The 17275-nt window shown below is 39.3% G+C and overlaps 1 protein-coding gene across 3 annotated transcripts in view; it reads right to left on the bottom strand.

Moving 5' to 3' along the window:
* Positions 1-17275, bottom strand: part of WT1 (WT1 transcription factor) — a 61006-nt gene that overhangs the window by 36978 nt on the left and 6753 nt on the right. For all 3 annotated transcript variants that reach the window (XM_063289523.1, XM_063289524.1, XM_063289525.1), the window contains exons 2-3: positions 14761-14883; positions 13119-13221 (exon numbers count right to left, since the gene is read on the bottom strand). In XM_063289523.1, the coding sequence (XP_063145593.1) occupies positions 13119-13221; positions 14761-14883 (226 nt within the window). The remainder of the gene's footprint in view (positions 1-13118; positions 13222-14760; positions 14884-17275) is intronic.

The following is a 17275-nucleotide window of genomic DNA, read 5'->3' as shown; positions in this document are numbered from 1 at the left end:
CTGCCAGTGGAAGCTACGCCATATTTCTCCATGAGGGAGGAGCTCAGTGTACAAGATGGCATCATTTTTAGAGGAAACCGAGCTATCATCCCAGCTGCTATGTGCATGGGCATCATGAAGAGACTACATTCATCACACATGGGAATAGAGAGTTGCCTGAGGAGGGCATGAGAATACATATACTGGCCTGGTATGAACGATCAGCTAAAAGCCTACATGGCGCAATGTGAGATTTGCAACTCCCTAGGAGACAGACAGCAAAAGGAAACACTGCACCCACATGAGGTACCGAGTCGACCGTGGGAAAAAATAGGGGTAGACCTATTCAAGCTGCAAGGGAAGGACTACCTCCTAACAGTGGACTATTATTCCAACTTCTGGGATATAGACCCTGTGCCAGACACCTGGTCTCTGACAATTATCAGAAAGCTAAAGGGCCACTTTGCCAGATATGGGATACCCGACGTGGTGTTCTCAGATAATGGTCCGCAATTTACTTCCGAGGAGTTTAGGGCATTCAGGTCACAGTAGGAATTTGACCACCAGACATCATCCCCTGCCTATCCACAGAGCAATGGGAAAGGTGAATCAGCTGTCAAGACCATGAAGTGTCTTTTAGTCAAAGCCAAGAAAGCGGGAGCAGACCCATACCTAGCAGTTGTAGACCACAGGAATACCCCATCACAGGGTTTGGATGGAAGCCCTGTACAGAGTTTCATGGGTTGGAGAACTAAAACATTACTTCCCATGAGGGAGATCTTGCTGCAGCTGGTAGGTCATGTTAGTCAAGTGGAGCTATTGTGGAACAAAAAATAAGACAGGCTCATTATTACAACAGGATGGCTAGAGACCTACCTAACCTACACAGTAGAGAGCAAGTATGGATACAGCCCAATGGACAGGAGAACAAGGAATGGAGGAAAGCTGAGGTCCAGAAACAGGTGAACACATGTTCCTTTGAGGTGGTGACCCCTGAAGGTCAGGTACTCAGGAGAAATCGATGACACCCTCACAGAAGCAACCAACAGGCAGAGGTCCAACACCAGCACCAACAGCAGCTGGTGGAAGAAGCGGCCACTCCACCAACTGGGTCCCAGGGGAGAGACAATTTGGAATCGTATATAAACGGGTCTGAGGGACCAAGCAATTCTTCGTCACACCCAGGAGAAACTATGACCACCACAACGAATGAAGTCAGAACTCGGGCAGGTCACCTCATATGAAGACCAAAACTATGTTTAAACTGTGGGGGTGAGAAGGAGAAGGTTTGTCTATTGTTTGTTTGTTTAAAAAAAGAGGAAAGATGTATCAATAGGTGGAACTAAGTGGCAGAGTCAGGAGGACAAAGTTGGTAACGCAGAGGAAGGACTGAGAGTGAGGAAGCACACCCTCTGCTAGGAAGTATGGCCTTTGGCCCTGGAAGTAGTTCATTTTTATTCAACAAGTAGTTAGAACAGGAGGCTGTATGTGGGGGTTGTTAGCTAATAAAGACATTTAGGATAAATGAACCTCCGACTCATTAGTATTGGAAGAGACTTTGAAACACAACTTGCAGCTCATTTCATACTGTTTTTTTTTTTAGGTTTTGTATGAAATGTTACTATGTATCTTTATGTACAGTAAATGAATTGCGTTTTTTATGTGAAAACTGTTGTTTGCTTATTTATAAGATTTATAGGCCACCCCGATTCCTACATGCATCAATGTGTGAATCAGTCTGCATTTTAGAATGTTTTTATGCAAATTTCTACCTAGTGTGGTCATGAAACATGATAATGTGCAGACTTGCATGTGAAACAGTGATTCTGTGTATATGCTGTTGCATGCAATTGCCTCTGTTTGTGACATTTTGCACCGGAATTTATAATATCCATTCTTTTTGACTCATTAATACTTGCAGAATTTGCTTTTTACACTCTGCAGCATACCTCCATATTTTCATTGACTCATTCATCGTAATTCTAATTTGCCTATCTTTGAACTTCAATGTATTTGAACTTCAGATTTTTCTCTCCAGAATCTACAAAAGAATCTTGTGAGCCAATAAGAACTTCTCTTTCAGAATACCAAGGATAATGTGGAGGCCATTTTCCTTCCTCAAGCTTCAACATTCATATGAATGTTCCATAGTTTTTCTAGCAGAGAGAAAGCATTTATAATAACCCAATAAGCACAGACTGGGGTGCTGGTGTTGGAGGTCTTTAGGGGAGAATATAGTTATTGTTCTATGACATTACCTGCCTCCCAACCCTCCAGGAAGTCTTAGAATAGAAGCTGGGCAAGAAAGCATTAATGGAACAAAAGGAAGAGAAGACAAACACAGCGATAATGGGCACCTAGACTTTTCATTACTGGTTGCAAAATCAAAAAATTTAGGCTGAAATCCTATGGACACACATAGCATTATGTTGATCCTTCATATCTAGTTCAAAATAGAAAATAAACTACTCCCGGTATGTTTCAATGCACATGTACACATTCTTCCCCGTACACCATGTCAACTCAATGCAAAGAAAGTCCCTGCACAGCATTATTATTTTGTATAGCTCTTCATAAGATGAGCTTTTCTGAATCAGACCAAGACCAGCAATCTGTTTCCATAATGGCAATCTCAATGCCAATGGGGATATTGGTACAAAAACATTTCCCATAATGTTTTCAGCAACTGTTTATTTAGAATCTATGTCCCAATTTCAGGTTCAAGTACATCAGTGTGCCTAATAACCCCTCTATTAGACCCCATTAGATGTCCCACCTCAGCTGATTTTTTTTCTGTTTTAGATTCTTATTTTTTTTTAAATGCAGATTTAGCATGTTTGTTTTAATTTGCTGATACAAAATTGTTATATAGTGCCTACTTGAGTGGACTCAAGACATCAACTTCAAACAATTCGTATTTCCAATTATGCTTTATAATTGTGGCACCATCTTTTGAGATGGCAGAGGGCTTCATGGAAAGGCTGGAAGAGATGTTGGGGAGCAACCTCTAGTCTTAAGATAAATGGATGTTTGGTAAATGGCCTATCATGGCCGCCATTTAATAAGAAAGCCCAAAACATATTCGCAAAATTCCACACATGCCCACCAACTTCCAAAGGTTGGAGACCACTGGGTCCAGAAGCATAATCCATTTTTTTAGGTAATCTATGGCTACCATGACTGGTAGTGCTATCTGCATTTTAATTATCTTCAAGCATGGCCAGTTCACAAAAAAGGATATAGGCTCAGTGTCTCTATGTCCGTATTCCACTTTTAGGGAGACATTCCATAAACTTACTGCAGATAACCTATAGTCAGGGTGCAACTGTCAATAAATTGTCCCATTTAGAACTGTGGTGGTATTTTTGTCAGGAAGAGAAAGAGTTGTTGTTGTTGTCATTATAGGGACAGCCTTGATTTAAAAAATAATACCTTGTTTTAAGAACATGAACAATTGCAGATTTGAAAAATGCAGATAATGCTTGTTCTTTTTCAGAAGCGTAATAGAATTCCAAATATCTGCTCTCTCAAAACTTCTCCTAAATTAAGATATATTTTCATGATCAAAATTACATTGTGATTATTATATAAATGCTCAAGTGAAGTAATGGGCTAAATAAGGATCAGTAAATTCAGTCCAGACAAGATGGAGACATTGGTTGTGGTGGTTCATCTGTCTAGTTAAGCAGCACCCTGTTCTGGAGATGGGTATAATCCCACTTTAAAGATAAATGTATAGTTTAAGGATTTTTAATCCATACTTGTCACTAGAAGTCCAGCAACTTTACTTGTGCCTTTTCAGCACCTGATAGTACATTGACTATGACTGAGTTAGACCAAGATGGTCAAACTGTACTCTGTGGCCATTGCATGGTCAAGTCTGCTTTTGAACAGCATCCAAACCAGATATTCAGTCCAGCATAAAAGCCAGTCTCAAGAACTTATGAACTATAATCTCTGAATCTGCTTAAAGTAATGTGTAAAATCTTGAAGTAAGTATTTAAAACCATTATTTTTTGCTTCCTTTTTAAAGCATAAAGCAACGTGTTTTTTTCTTTTTGTTTTGTTGTTTACTTTTGGTGTCTCCTAGTCCACTGTATCTTTAATATAATTTTTCAATTATGAAAAAAATTATATGTCAGTCATTTCATTTCAGGGATTCATAATGAATTTTATGCTAAATTGCCTTTTATATATTGCCAGTTATTGCTATATAAAAGGCAACTGAGGAGGAGTGATAAGGAAAGTGACCGTCTTTCTTTCCCTTGCCACATGCATCCTCCTCCGTCAGTGTCAGGCTAAAAATAAAATGATTGCCAAAAATTAATTCTCACCTATCTAATTAACCCACATAATAAAGAAGTCTGGCTACATAGTAAAATGGGGGCACATAGAGTACATAAGTGTGCAAATTCTACATTTGAAAAATGAAATAGCCTCCCATTCTAAAAGTAATAATGTGTAAGCAATCAAATGAATTGTGACAGATTTCTTAATGTATATATTACCTTAATTTCAAATCTACAAGATCTTTGCCTGACAAAAATAATATGTATTATGATGACAGAAATTTGTTTATTATTACTTTATTGGTTTGATTTGATTTGATTTGATTTGATTTGATTTATATGGCCAACCAGCTTGCAAAGTTACTCTGGGTAACAAATACAATATAAGACATCAATATAACAACAAGTAACAAAAATAATAAAGAGCATATAATAAATTCATAAGAAAAGAAAATGGCAACCAAGGAAACCCATCAATGATAAATTAACAGAACCTTGCCTGCTCAACTGATCCTCTGACCCCCATGCCTGGGAGAACAGCAAGGTCTTAAGAGGTTTCTGAAAGTGTCTGGAGAATGTGTCCTATGCATAGCTATACAGGAAAAAAAATTCCTGGGACTAAATCCCATTAAAGTCATCAGGGGTAGCTTCTGTTCAAATAAGTGTAAGTTTTCATTATAAATCTAAAGCAGTAGAATTATTTTGAATAATCATGCATAGAATAGAACTCCATATATATTTCATCTGTAGTTATTAATGAAAATTAACTGGAATACAAGCCTGGAAAATCCAGATTGCTATGCCTTTTAATTTATGAGGGAGCAGAAAATAACTTCATGAGGTCATTTATGATAGCATCTCAGAGGAATTAAAAACTGTATTATATAACTTATTCACATGTAATTTAAATTGGCTTATATCTGTCAGAGCAGAAAGATACATTCTTGGAACTAATACCTCTTTTCTCAAATATCTGCTTTAAAGCAGAATTACTAGAACTAAATTCAAAAGAAAATTATTGCAATTGTTTGAACTGAATTTCCCAAATCACTGGGGATTAACCACTGTAAAAATCTTTTTTTTAAGAAATAACATAAAATAGGGAAGAGGAAGACATTTGTGCAGGCGGAATTAATGTTAGCTGGAGTGAAATAAAAGGAAATTCATTCTGAAGGGGAAAAAAATATCTTAAAAGGAAGCCAGTAGTAGATCACAAAGAGTTTGTTTTGGCCTGTATTACAGCCTACGAGTTCTTGACCTCGGTGCAGAAAGAGCTATAATCTGAGCTGCAACTCCTCCACTGTTAAAGACTTTGCAAGTGTGACTCATAGTAAATTTTCATCTTCAAATATGTTTACTATATCAAACTGCCTAATGCAGAGAAGTTCATAGTGTAATTTGAATAGAGGATACTTCATGGACATTTAAAGCTAGTGTTGCTTTGCCTTCCTCTGCCTGGCCATTTTACACCAATGTAAAATGACCAGATGTAGGCTATATTCTTACATTTAATCCAGTGGGCCACTACCTAGGTCATATCTCCGTTTTGATGGATCTGACAGGACACTCTCAGTGTCAGGCAAAGAGCTACCATTTTGAAGAAAGCAGGGTCCCCAGCCACTTCCTTCAATCCTCTCTGGTGCAGCAATGAGCCTTACACTAGAAGAATACTGGCAGGGCTTCATATGGCCCCTTCCTCATTAGCCAGGGAAACAGCAGTAGGCATGACTTGGGGACTGTGACCAATCAATGTTTGAGAGGTATATTTTAGTTGCCAAGTCTTGGCAGGTAGTTTTTTTCTTTTAATAGAGCACATTGTATGTTCAGCTAGGTCTGCACATTTGTTTAACTTTCTTGAAGCTCTGCCGTATAGCTGACTACATTTTTGGAATATCACAAAGTGGCTGACTTTCTCCCATATTTACCTGGGTTAGCAGATTAACTAAACACACTGAACTTGTATTGATCTGGTCAAGCCTATTGTGCAAATTCAACTATGGTTTCACAACCCATCTTACCAATTCAACTAATCTAACACTTAATGTTGTTCTTCCCCTTGCATATATTTATAAGAAATACGTTACCACGGAGAATTTTTTTTTCCTTATGCAGTCCCACTGTAACAAGAGAGGCTGCATCTAGTTCAGTTCTACTCCCTTAAATGAGTTATAGTAGGTTCATTTAAAACTGCATTCTTAAAGATACAAACGTTTGGTCATTGAGCAAGGCAAAAAAGTTTTATATTATTAATGAATTTGCAACAGAGATCACCACTGCTAAAGGAAGAGCAGGAAAAGCTCTCTCATTTCATAATAATATTTGGCAGTAGCAACAATTCATCCTTAGTATTTCTACTAAACTTTTGTTCCACACTCAAAGACAAAAAACAAAACCCCGAACAGATGTTTTCAGAGACCATAGATCAGAGAAAAAAGGGGGGGAAATTATCTAATGTTGTTTTGGTTTTATATAACCCACTCCTAAATATTTTTTATTTAAAATTGGATTCCAATGACTTTCATAAACAAGCTTTTCAAGTGAGGTTAAGGAAAATATACATGGAAGGTTAAGACATTCAGAATAATTTTAAAGACTTAAGTTGATGTTCTTGTAAGAAAGGCTGTGCCAACTGAAGCCTCTTTTTCAAATTACAGAAAGCAACAATTTTACTGTGTTCCAGCAATAATTCTACAACACTATGTTTTGTGTCTTGTTCTGGGCATCATACTTTAAAGAAAGGTTCAAACAAATAGAAACAAATGCAGACATGGGCAACAAGGATGATCAAAAGATTGTAAACGAAGTCCTAAGATAAGAAGTTGAGGGAGCTACAATAGATGATATTGGCAAATTGTGAAGTTCCCCCCAATCCCACAAAGTATCCCACAAAGTACATAAAGGGCTGAAAGAGAGGGGAGGAATTAGCCCCACCAGTTATGTTGATGGAATAAATTCCAAAAGTAAGAATAACTGTTCAGTTCCATCCAGTGCATATAAACTTTGACAAAATGCAGGATGACAGCTTCCTATCTCCAAAAAAGCATACAATCTAAAATCTGATGTGGAGAAAACAATAGAGAAGATAAATGGAAGCAGAGATAAGCAGGGTAACAAGCTGAGAAGGTTTATTTTCCAAATGCATTGGCTTATGCTTAGTTAGAAGCTCAGATGCAATGAAATAGGAATATTATCCAATAAATATCCAAGAATACAACAATATAAAACTAAAATGAGAAACAATTGCTGTTCCAGAGGGAAGAGGGTTCCAGTGCTTAAAAAAATAAAAAACAGTAGCATACAAGGCCCTTTTTAATGTATCTGAAAGCATGCTTCTAAATAGAGGGACATCTTTAAAAGGACCTCTTCTGAAAAGTTTGGCACATAGATAGGTTTATGCTGAGATAAAGCCATGCCATAAAAAAAACAAACCTAAAGGTCAGAAAACAATCAGCAGCCAATGCAGATTTTCCATGCATTATAAAAATCTAGTTAGGATATAATCAAACCAAGTACAGATAACTGTTACCAGATCCCATCTGCTCAATAATAATTACAGTAGACATATTCCTTGTCAATGTAATCATACTGAATCTAGAAAATCCTATACTATTGGCCGAGTCTCAATATTTTCAGCATGCTCACCCTCACCTAAACCAAGATTTTGCATTTGATTTTACTTCTGATTTTACTTTTGAGTTGTATGTTTTTTCAAATTTTGCTGGTCATTGACCATGTGATTTTTTTTTCCTTTGCATTAGGTGTAAAGGACTAATTTATATTAAAGGAGGTTCTCATATTCCAAAAATATAAGGTAGCAAGAAAGAAAGGGGGAATCTTTGAAGTTCCCATTATCTTCTGCTAGTGGCAAAAATGGATAAGCAGAATAATAGGTATAAATACATTGGGATATAAGGGCAAGAAAATTGTGAGGAAGCAAGTTACTATGTCTTGGAGAGATACATTAGAAGTTAGTATAGGTATTTAAGAAAGGTTGTGGTGTGCCCAGAGTGACAAGAGAGATAGCTGAGTGACAGCTGAGTGCTGTAAAAGGGACAAATGAGACAATAACAAAAATCAGACAAGTTTGCGGTAGGGCATGGATCAATATTCCTGCCAGAAAAGCAATGTGAATAGCCATGTTAATAGCCTGGTCAGATATGGAACTGATGGTCAGAATGGCAGCTTTGTCTTTTGCCACTTTGTCTGCTCAGAATCTCTCATGGAGAGCTAGAGTAGATCAAGGGAAGAAATTGGCATTTTGAGCATAAAACTTTTTACAATATCATTCACCACCCAGTTCTATACAGGTTTATTTGCACACTAAATTTCATTCAGGTTTCCTTCAAAGTAATATGTATATAATTGAGAAATTACCCTTGTTTTTTATTTGAATCTAAATTAATAAGCATTCAGAAAAATAAGCCCAAATTTTATTGCATCTCAGTCTTGCACAATTATCTTTAGAAATCTACATTATGAAATTATTAAAGTTGTGACTTCAAGTCATTAGGCACTATGGATGTTCAACAGTTACTGGAAAGGCAGTTATTTAAGGCATGTATATTGAAAAAATAATAACTTTCCTCATTCAGTCAGGATTCTGTGACATAAATGTTTTTTGAAATTCTTACTTTGCCATGGAGGAATCAAATAATTAAAACAATAGCACTGAAAGATACAGTTTTGGAGAGTTCCAATCATAGCCCAGCCTGCAAAATTTATCTACGATATATATAATTCCGTTTTATCAGAAGTATGAAATTGGGACTTGAATATTAGAATTTCATTTCTACAAATTAAGATTTAAAATAGGAGAAATTTAAAACAGAAAGACATAAAGGAGTGCAGTAAATAATGCCAAAAATGTAACTTTAAAAAATTATAATGACCATTTGGTAGTGGTTTATTTCTGCTGTGAATCAGACTAAGAGAACAAATGTTTTATACCAGTTTCTAAATTATAGACTCCAGAAATTTAAAACTGGTTTTATGTGTTGTTTATCGGATGAGAGAAGCAGCTAAATACATGGCAGAATCAATGTTCCGTCAACTCACAGGGTAAATACTAGGGGTTACAGATTGACACAATAATTATTTTGGTAATAGGTAGCAAAGATCTTCAGTAAACCTCACATGTTTATTACAATCAGTTATAATTAGAAGGAAAAGCCAGATTTATTTCTCCACAACACTTCTTAGGATTTTTAAAAATAATTTATCACACCATTAGAATGACAATGATATTCAGTTAATAAACAAGAGGGAGATAAATCCCACTCAAATTAGGGAATCTACCAAATTGTCGGATCTTTCCAGTGATTGTATCTAACCTTTGGAACTCCTTTTCAAGGGAGTTCTGTTTCTCCTTAACAACCCTGTGGGAAGTGGTGAAATTATTTCTTTTGGCATATAATTTTTTTTCTTCATAGTGTTTTTCCTGCAGGTGCAGGGTCCACTTTTTTGGCATATATAATACTGTTTTTTTTTAAATAAATATTTTTTAAAATGTTATGTTTCCCTGCTATTTCTCTTTCTCTCTCTTGCTTCAGAGGTGCTATCTATAAGTATGTAACTGTTGTGATCCACCCAGAACACTATAAAGAAAAGTAGGATACAAATATTTTAAAATGAATGAACATTTAAACAGGTTCCAGTTATAATGATATGGGAGAAGAAAGCACTAACCTACTTGCAAAACCAGCTGCTAAGAAAAGTAATTTGCAGTACGATATATCTACAAATGAGCCTACATTAATAAAAAAAGACATCTCTAGCAATTGCTTGTACAAATGAGGCTCACTACGCAGAGAGTGCAAGTAAAGAGCTACTCTGAACCATCATTTAATGACCAGAGCAGAGCCTTCCTTAACTACTGAGACACAACTCCCATAATTCTCAGTCCACATGGCCATGGTGATTAGGAATTACAATCCAACACATCTGAAGGGTACCACTTTGGAGAAGGCAGGAATCTGACAAGGCCAGAATCTTGCCTAAATAGCATCTTTTTCCAGTCTATTTGTGGCAGCATTGCTTTTGACACCAAGCTGTAGACTCTAGGGATACTATTCGGTTCCACTAGCTGACCGCTAATACTCTGCATCTCAGCTGTTGCTCATTAAGCTTAATGAAGCACAGCCCAGTGTGGCCTTGGATCCGCCTGCAAATTCCTAAACAATCGGTTCCATCTCAGATGTTTCCTGGTCACATCTTTGGTTGGGGTCTCACCTGCTTGGCCTTGGCTATAATAGGACAGGGGAGAGCGGCCTCCCGTTGACCTGATTCAAGATACAGCTTTGTGCACTCTTACTCAGAAGTCAGGGTCATTAAATTCAATCTTACTTCTGGCAGAAAGTTCTGATCTAACTTTTGGACTCTCTCATTCTCTTTCCTCATCCTCTCTGTTTTGTAACAACTTGCCTGATTAAAGATTTTAAAGAAATCAAAGGCTTCCAATGCTTTTGATACTGATCATGGTTGGTCTAAATAAAGGTAGTATGGATTTTGATGGGGTTATTAAAATACCAAGTACACATTTCATAGACACATTGTCAAGTCTGAATATCCACACACACACACCCAGTGTTTTTGCCTAAAAAGATTTATCTCATACTGTTCTCTTATGCAACTGATTTCTCCATGTGAATAAGGCTAATGAATGAATGAATGAATCTCTGTCTCTTGACAACATCACAGGTTCCCTAAGAAGGAGGTTTTGAGGACTGGAGAGACACTGACATTTTGCTACCCACTAGTCAACACTACTGTACAGCCAAGCATACTCAAGCTCTATCGTGGCTTGCCAGTCTAGGATGCTCCAGTGTGCTGCAGCTATAACTTCTATGCTGGTTAGGAATTCTGGGAACTATAGTCCCCACTCATATGGAGGGTGCCTGCCTGAGGAGAAGGTAGATGTTTTTTAGCTCCTCTTTGCAGAGCTGCCCTTTGTTTTGTGCATAATACAGTATTCCTCAGCAGTTTCTGAGACACAGGATTGTTCCAAGTTCACCAAAAGTTGAAGAATAGGTGGGGGAAAGGGGAGGGGAAGGGAATTTTGTTCTGGCTAGTAAGCAAACTCAACATAAATGAAAAGGTGCTCCCCCTTCTTCCCCTCAGGTCCTCTTCATGGTCTTATCCAAGAAAACAGCAAAGGCTACTGGCCCCCTTGGCCAGCCTAACACACTGGTGCTGCTTTCTTTTTAACTGTATGATGACCAAGCCCTAAAGTTCATTAAGGATGAAAGCAACCACTGGATTGCTCTGGTTTGGTTAAGTTAGACAAGTGGTAGATAGTCTTCTGAATAAATCACATCCTCAGCCACAGTTCCCTCCCCCCAAAGGAAGGGTTCACCTTAAAGACTCAGGTTGCTATAATGAGAGTAGTTTAAGGAAATGCACCCCACATCTCTCAGATAAACAGCAGGGGTACTATTTGTTTTAACAGCGCAAATGAGGGTTTCAAGAACGTGCTGAGCACATTCCAAGAGAACAAAGAAGAATGGTGCATTCTGAACTAGCAACCTACAAACTTAAAATAGTAATGTTCTCTTTTCTCACAGTTAGTGAGAACTGCAGGAAGTAGCTATTTATCCTGATTAATTTTAAAATCCAAGAATTCTGGGACATTTTCCTCAGATACTATATGTCTTTAACAGTTTTAAGTACCTCTATTTTGTTCTGTCTTTCTGTATTAGTGGAAAGGAACACACCCAATTACTCCCTTTCTACCATATGTCAGAGAGATGGGCTTTTGTCACTGGCTAGAATGAAGAAAAATTAAGGAACTAAATAGTCAGTCCCACAGCTCACTAATTAGCAAATGAATGTGTTCCATAATTTTCTATCGCACTTCTATTGGCAATATAATTCCTCTCAAGCCAAACTGGTTTAATTCATTTCAATGCAGACTAGAGTGATGTATTGCAAACACTCCAGAATTTATACTCTGGAAAAAGTCAAGCTCTCTTTCAAAAAGCCACATGGTTCTACCAGAGGACAAGAGCAGGTCTGAAAAGAAGGACTGGATAAAGTAGCATAAACTCATCTATTTTTGGCATTCATTACACTGGAAGAAGTGTAAGAAAGGAAACAAATATTTTATAGATTTTCAACTCGTGTCAATGATAAGTTGACACAAGACAACTGTTGATGGTGAAAATAAAATTTATACTGAACTTCTCCAGCCTAGTGCCTTGCAGATGTTTGGACTATAAAGTCCATCATTCCCAGCATACACTGCAGCCAGTGGTCATTCAGAAAGAGTCAAGTTCTATTTGTATTTAAGATGCCGCAAGGAAATTTTTTGGTTTTCCTGTGTTACTCTGATGGGACCGCCCCTTGGAAAATAATTCTTGGCTATAGTCAGGAGGACAGCCTGGAGGCACAAAAAGGTCTCCACTGTTGTCAGGTCTGCCAATCAATGATCTAGACTTATTCTGTCCACATGTTTGCCTCTCTAACTAACAAGCCAATATCAGGTGATGAGAGAGGACTTTTATTATTTTAGGAGGGGGTAAATTATGCAACCCCTACATATATTAATTTTTTTAACTGTAATACATTATATCACCATAACTCCCCGCCCCCAGGGTTGATGAGAAAGCTTGCTTGCTTGCTTGCTTGCTTGCCATTTAGTTCTTAATTACTTCTCCTCAAAGAGAACTAGGGGTAGTGACATGGTAAGCCCTTTGCCCTATTGTCGGAAGTGGAATAAAGTCAGGTGGAAGGAAGGAGGAAGAAGAGAAGGAGGAGAGCTCTTCACCTCAGAGGAGCATTGGAGCCAACCCCAGAAACTGACTGGCCAAGCTTCAGGAGGCAAAAGAGGCTGGAGGACACAAAAAAGATTCGCACCTGTTGTACGGGTTCCTCAGGAGAAGAGCCTGGCTGCCTGAGCAACTGTCTGTGGGAGTGTGGCAGCCGTACACTGGGGGAGGCACCGAATACTGTTGGTCACCTGCAGACAAACCATAAAAAATTCACAATCCCACAGCATGACTGATTAATGTCACATGTTGGGGGTGGGGTGGGGGTGGGGACAGTGTTCTCTAGTCACTCTCAAGCTGCGTTTTAAAGGGTGATCGACTGGGGCAAGGAGCCCTCTCTAGACTAGCAACTGTTTCTTATATTTCAGTTGTAGCATCCATTTGTGGGGAGGTCACATTAAAAAGTTTGACAAAACATAATGGGTGATTTAAGAGGGGTCTGACAAGTAAGCCTTGCTTCACATTTCAACTCAGTTTTGAATTCCCCAAGCACTTATTTCCTGTTTTTAATAAGGATGCAGTGATATTGGTAACCAGCTTTATAAAGCTGCCCCAAAGCAGTTTCAAGCCTTGACAGAACTTTCCTTTGGAAGAAATCCTGCACACCAAGCATAGTAATGCACTGGTCACCATGGCTGGGTTTCCACAACATGCTGAATATCAAACTACCAAGTTTTACCCAGTGTGCTGTGTGAACACAGCCAGCCCCAATGTAGTTAGCACATGGTTCGGTGCATCCTGCAAACTGATAAAACTCCTTTAACTGAGTGTGTGAGCTAACATACCATTGAAGCCCCATTTGCCTCAATGGTACTTAAAATTGATGCTTAACTTTTAGGGTTGTGCCCTAAGTATTTAGCACTAACATGAAAATGGCATTATTCTCATGTGCGTTACAGTTGAAAGACTGGCTAATAAAATTACAATAATAATAAAGTAACAATATCAGAACCAACAGGATTCCAACATAATTCTGAGTTTTCTAAATCTAGAATTTAAAAACCCTAAAGACTTTGTGTGGACCTTGTCACTGCTTTCATTAAAACGTACTGGTTGCTGGGCTCAATCTTAAGTAGATTCACCCTGAAGTAAACAGAGGCTCACAAAAGCATACTGCCATGTAAGTGTGTTACGAAGTTTAGAATACAATGGTACATGCCTTAGCTCTGGGTACAGAATAGCTGGTTTGCATTGGCTTAAATTCATCCAGCCTTCCCATCCTGATGCCCTCCGTATATATTGAACAACAATTCCTGTCATCCTCAGCCGGCCTTTGTCGATACTGACTGGGAATTCTGGGAGCTGAAACCCCATGTAGAAGACTGGAGGGAATGGACTAGTCTGCGGATGACAGAATTATGGACAGAACCCCAAAGGCTTCACTCGATTGTCAACGGTTTCTGCTGGAAGAAGGTCTGTTTTGTGGCAGTGAAGTTACTGCTGGTGCGACGGAGGGGCAAAGCCGTGTTATTCCCGTAGAGGTTTCAAAGCCGCTTGTGGTTCTCGGGCTTTTATTTACGCCTCAAGGTTCCTTCCGTTCCGTCCCCACCTCCCAATTATCCGACTACTCTTTGCAAATGGGATGAGCCAGATTAGGCACACAGACAAACCAAATCCTTTCGGTTGTTAGTATGGGCATGGCCCCAGTAGTAGACCGGGGGTGGGGCAAACAATTTCACTCTCTCCCACCGGGATCGGTTCCTCGCGCAGATGTTTTCCGCTACCATTACCTAAAGGCGTCTGCTGGCCGATGGGATCCTCATGCTTGAAGGAGTGGTTTGTAAACTGTGCCCCAGGGTGAGAGGGAGTATGGCCGTAACTTGGAGCTCCATCAAACGCCACTGTGCCGTAACCTGCCAAGAGAACAACAAGGTCGGAATCGGGGACTGAATCGCCTGCCCTTGAACTTTCTTCCTGCAAGAATGTCCCCCCGGACAGGCGGAAGGCAAGAAGGCGCCTGAAATAGGAAGCCCCTGCTCTGTCCAGCGGCAGATGGCTCCTTTCTGCAAAACGAGAGGGCCGAAGCCGTGAACTCAGTCACCCAAGCCGGGTGACCGGGGAAGGAAGGGGCGCTCTCCGCCGCGGATGGCAGGGGCTCTCGCTCATTCGCGGGCGGGCTCGTTTTCCGGCAGTGCCTCCTACCTTTACATCCGAGCTCAGCCTGGGCGAAGGGGCTGCTGCCCATTAAAAGATGAACGTTGATTTTAGACGTCCATTCAGAACAGAAAACAAGCCACACGTCTTCATCTATGCTACCTTAAACAACCAACTCTGAAGTTAAAATCTATATATGGGTGTTATTTTTTATTACCCCAACCCAAAATGACAGGAAAAAGGTGTGCAAGTTTTCCATTTCTCCAAAACTCTTTATCCGGTGGTGAAAAGTTCTGGAGAAATCAGGAAGTGCACACTCGTTCTACCATTCGGATTGGTATTAGTCATGTATGGAACTGGGGTTTGCTTGTATCATTTCCCCCCTTTTATAAAGTGATGAAATGCCTCTCTGAGATCGAGAAAGGTTGAGCTACCTCAGGCTACCGCTGCAGAAGCTGCGGGAAGTCGGAGAATCTGTAAGCCGGAGCATATTAGATGTTGATTCCATTGTTTAAAACTTTTGGTGCCAGTAAGACTTTGGGGCAACAAGTCTCAAAGGACTTTCCCAATTTTGGAATCCACGCTTTAGCGGAGTTTGGCTATCTTTTAAAAAGTCTTGGCCGTTCCCTCCAATAAGTGATGCTTCCATTGATTGTTCCCCATATATAAGAAAAAGTCCTCATCTGTTGAACAAACTTGTCTGCCACTCCACATGTTAAAGTTATCCTTTAATCTCGTTCTCTCTGGCTTCTCACTTGTTTTGTAAGATTAACTTTCTGAAGAGTCTGCAATAAAAATGGCAGCCCATTAAATGAAAAATAACCTCCTACTTTAACCGAAAATTACTCGCTCAAATAATAATAAACAGCTTATTTTAAAAAGAAAAAGAAAGGAGCAAATTCAGATGGAAAAGAATCGCCTGTTGTGACCTCGGGGTGACACTGAATCGTAAATCAGACGTTTAGACACCAACTTTCATTAATTACGTGGAGCCAGTTAAATAACTTCGGCTAAAAAGTAATTACAAAGTAATATTATCTTTAAGGCTTCTCAGCGCATCAGCATTTGCCCCAAAACCGTGGAATGTTTAGGTAGTCCCTATGAAATCTTCCCTTGCTTTCCCAATCCCACACGGTACTCTGTTTACAAAGCAAATGATCACTCAATGGGAGCTTCGTTTCCGGAACATTCAGTTAGAACTAGTTTTTTAAACTCGCTACTCTTTAGAGAACAGGTTTGATCGTTCAAAACACCAGAGTTGCTTTCCAGAGGAGCCACAAGTTGTAGCTTTGCTGGAGAAAATAACGGCACGAGCTTTTTCTTCAGCGACCCAACAACCCGCTTCTCCGGACAAATTCTCACTGTTGAAAAAGCTGTTAATTTTACATAGGACCGCGAACGGACTGTGACAAAACTGAAGCTGAAAAAACAGGGGAGAAAGGGGGAAACAATGCAGATCGCTCATATAAATGCATCACTGACCACTCACAAGATGCAGCTCGGTTCACGAGCTATTCAAAACAAAAGAAGAGTTTGCTAGAAGACGACTAGATCTGTGCTCCTAATTCACCAACCGTGCTGGCTGCTGATGCTGGAATTCAGCCGTCCGCACTTACTCCTACGAATTGGCTAGGCGGACAGCCTACATCACTACAGTACAGTATTCTCATCTTGGGGACGCAAATTTTTACTTTTGACTTTGCTAGATGAACAAAAACTTGTGAACAAACCCACGCCCATCTTGAAATGGGTGACAGCAGGGATAGAAATGCTTTGGTATTCGTTTTATTCTGGTTTAGTACTCTATCGCCATTTAGCCCAAGCGATAGTGCGGCGTGGGCTCGGAAAGAGGGAGCCGTACCTTCTCGATTCAGAAGTTCGCTTCCTAAAGGTCTTAATCTATTTATTCAGAAGTACTGGTGAAGTCTTAAATTTAACGTCCTTCTTTGAAATTAAAGCCTACTGAATTCCATTGTCTGAAATCTATAAACCATTTTGCCTACACCAGCCTTCCCCAAGTCTGGGCCTCTCCGGATGGATTTCAACACACGGAAGTGAATGTAACTGCAAATATATAGATATTTCTAAATGTAAGGAAATTCAATTTAGAAATCTGCCTGTTTCAATGGATTTATCTTCCAGGTAAGTTTG

Source organism: Candoia aspera, chromosome 1 (assembly GCF_035149785.1).
Source record: "Candoia aspera isolate rCanAsp1 chromosome 1, rCanAsp1.hap2, whole genome shotgun sequence".
Lineage (NCBI taxonomy): Eukaryota > Metazoa > Chordata > Lepidosauria > Squamata > Boidae > Candoia > Candoia aspera.
Note: the sequence above shows the minus strand (reverse complement) of the source record. Positions and strands in the feature narration are given on the sequence as shown.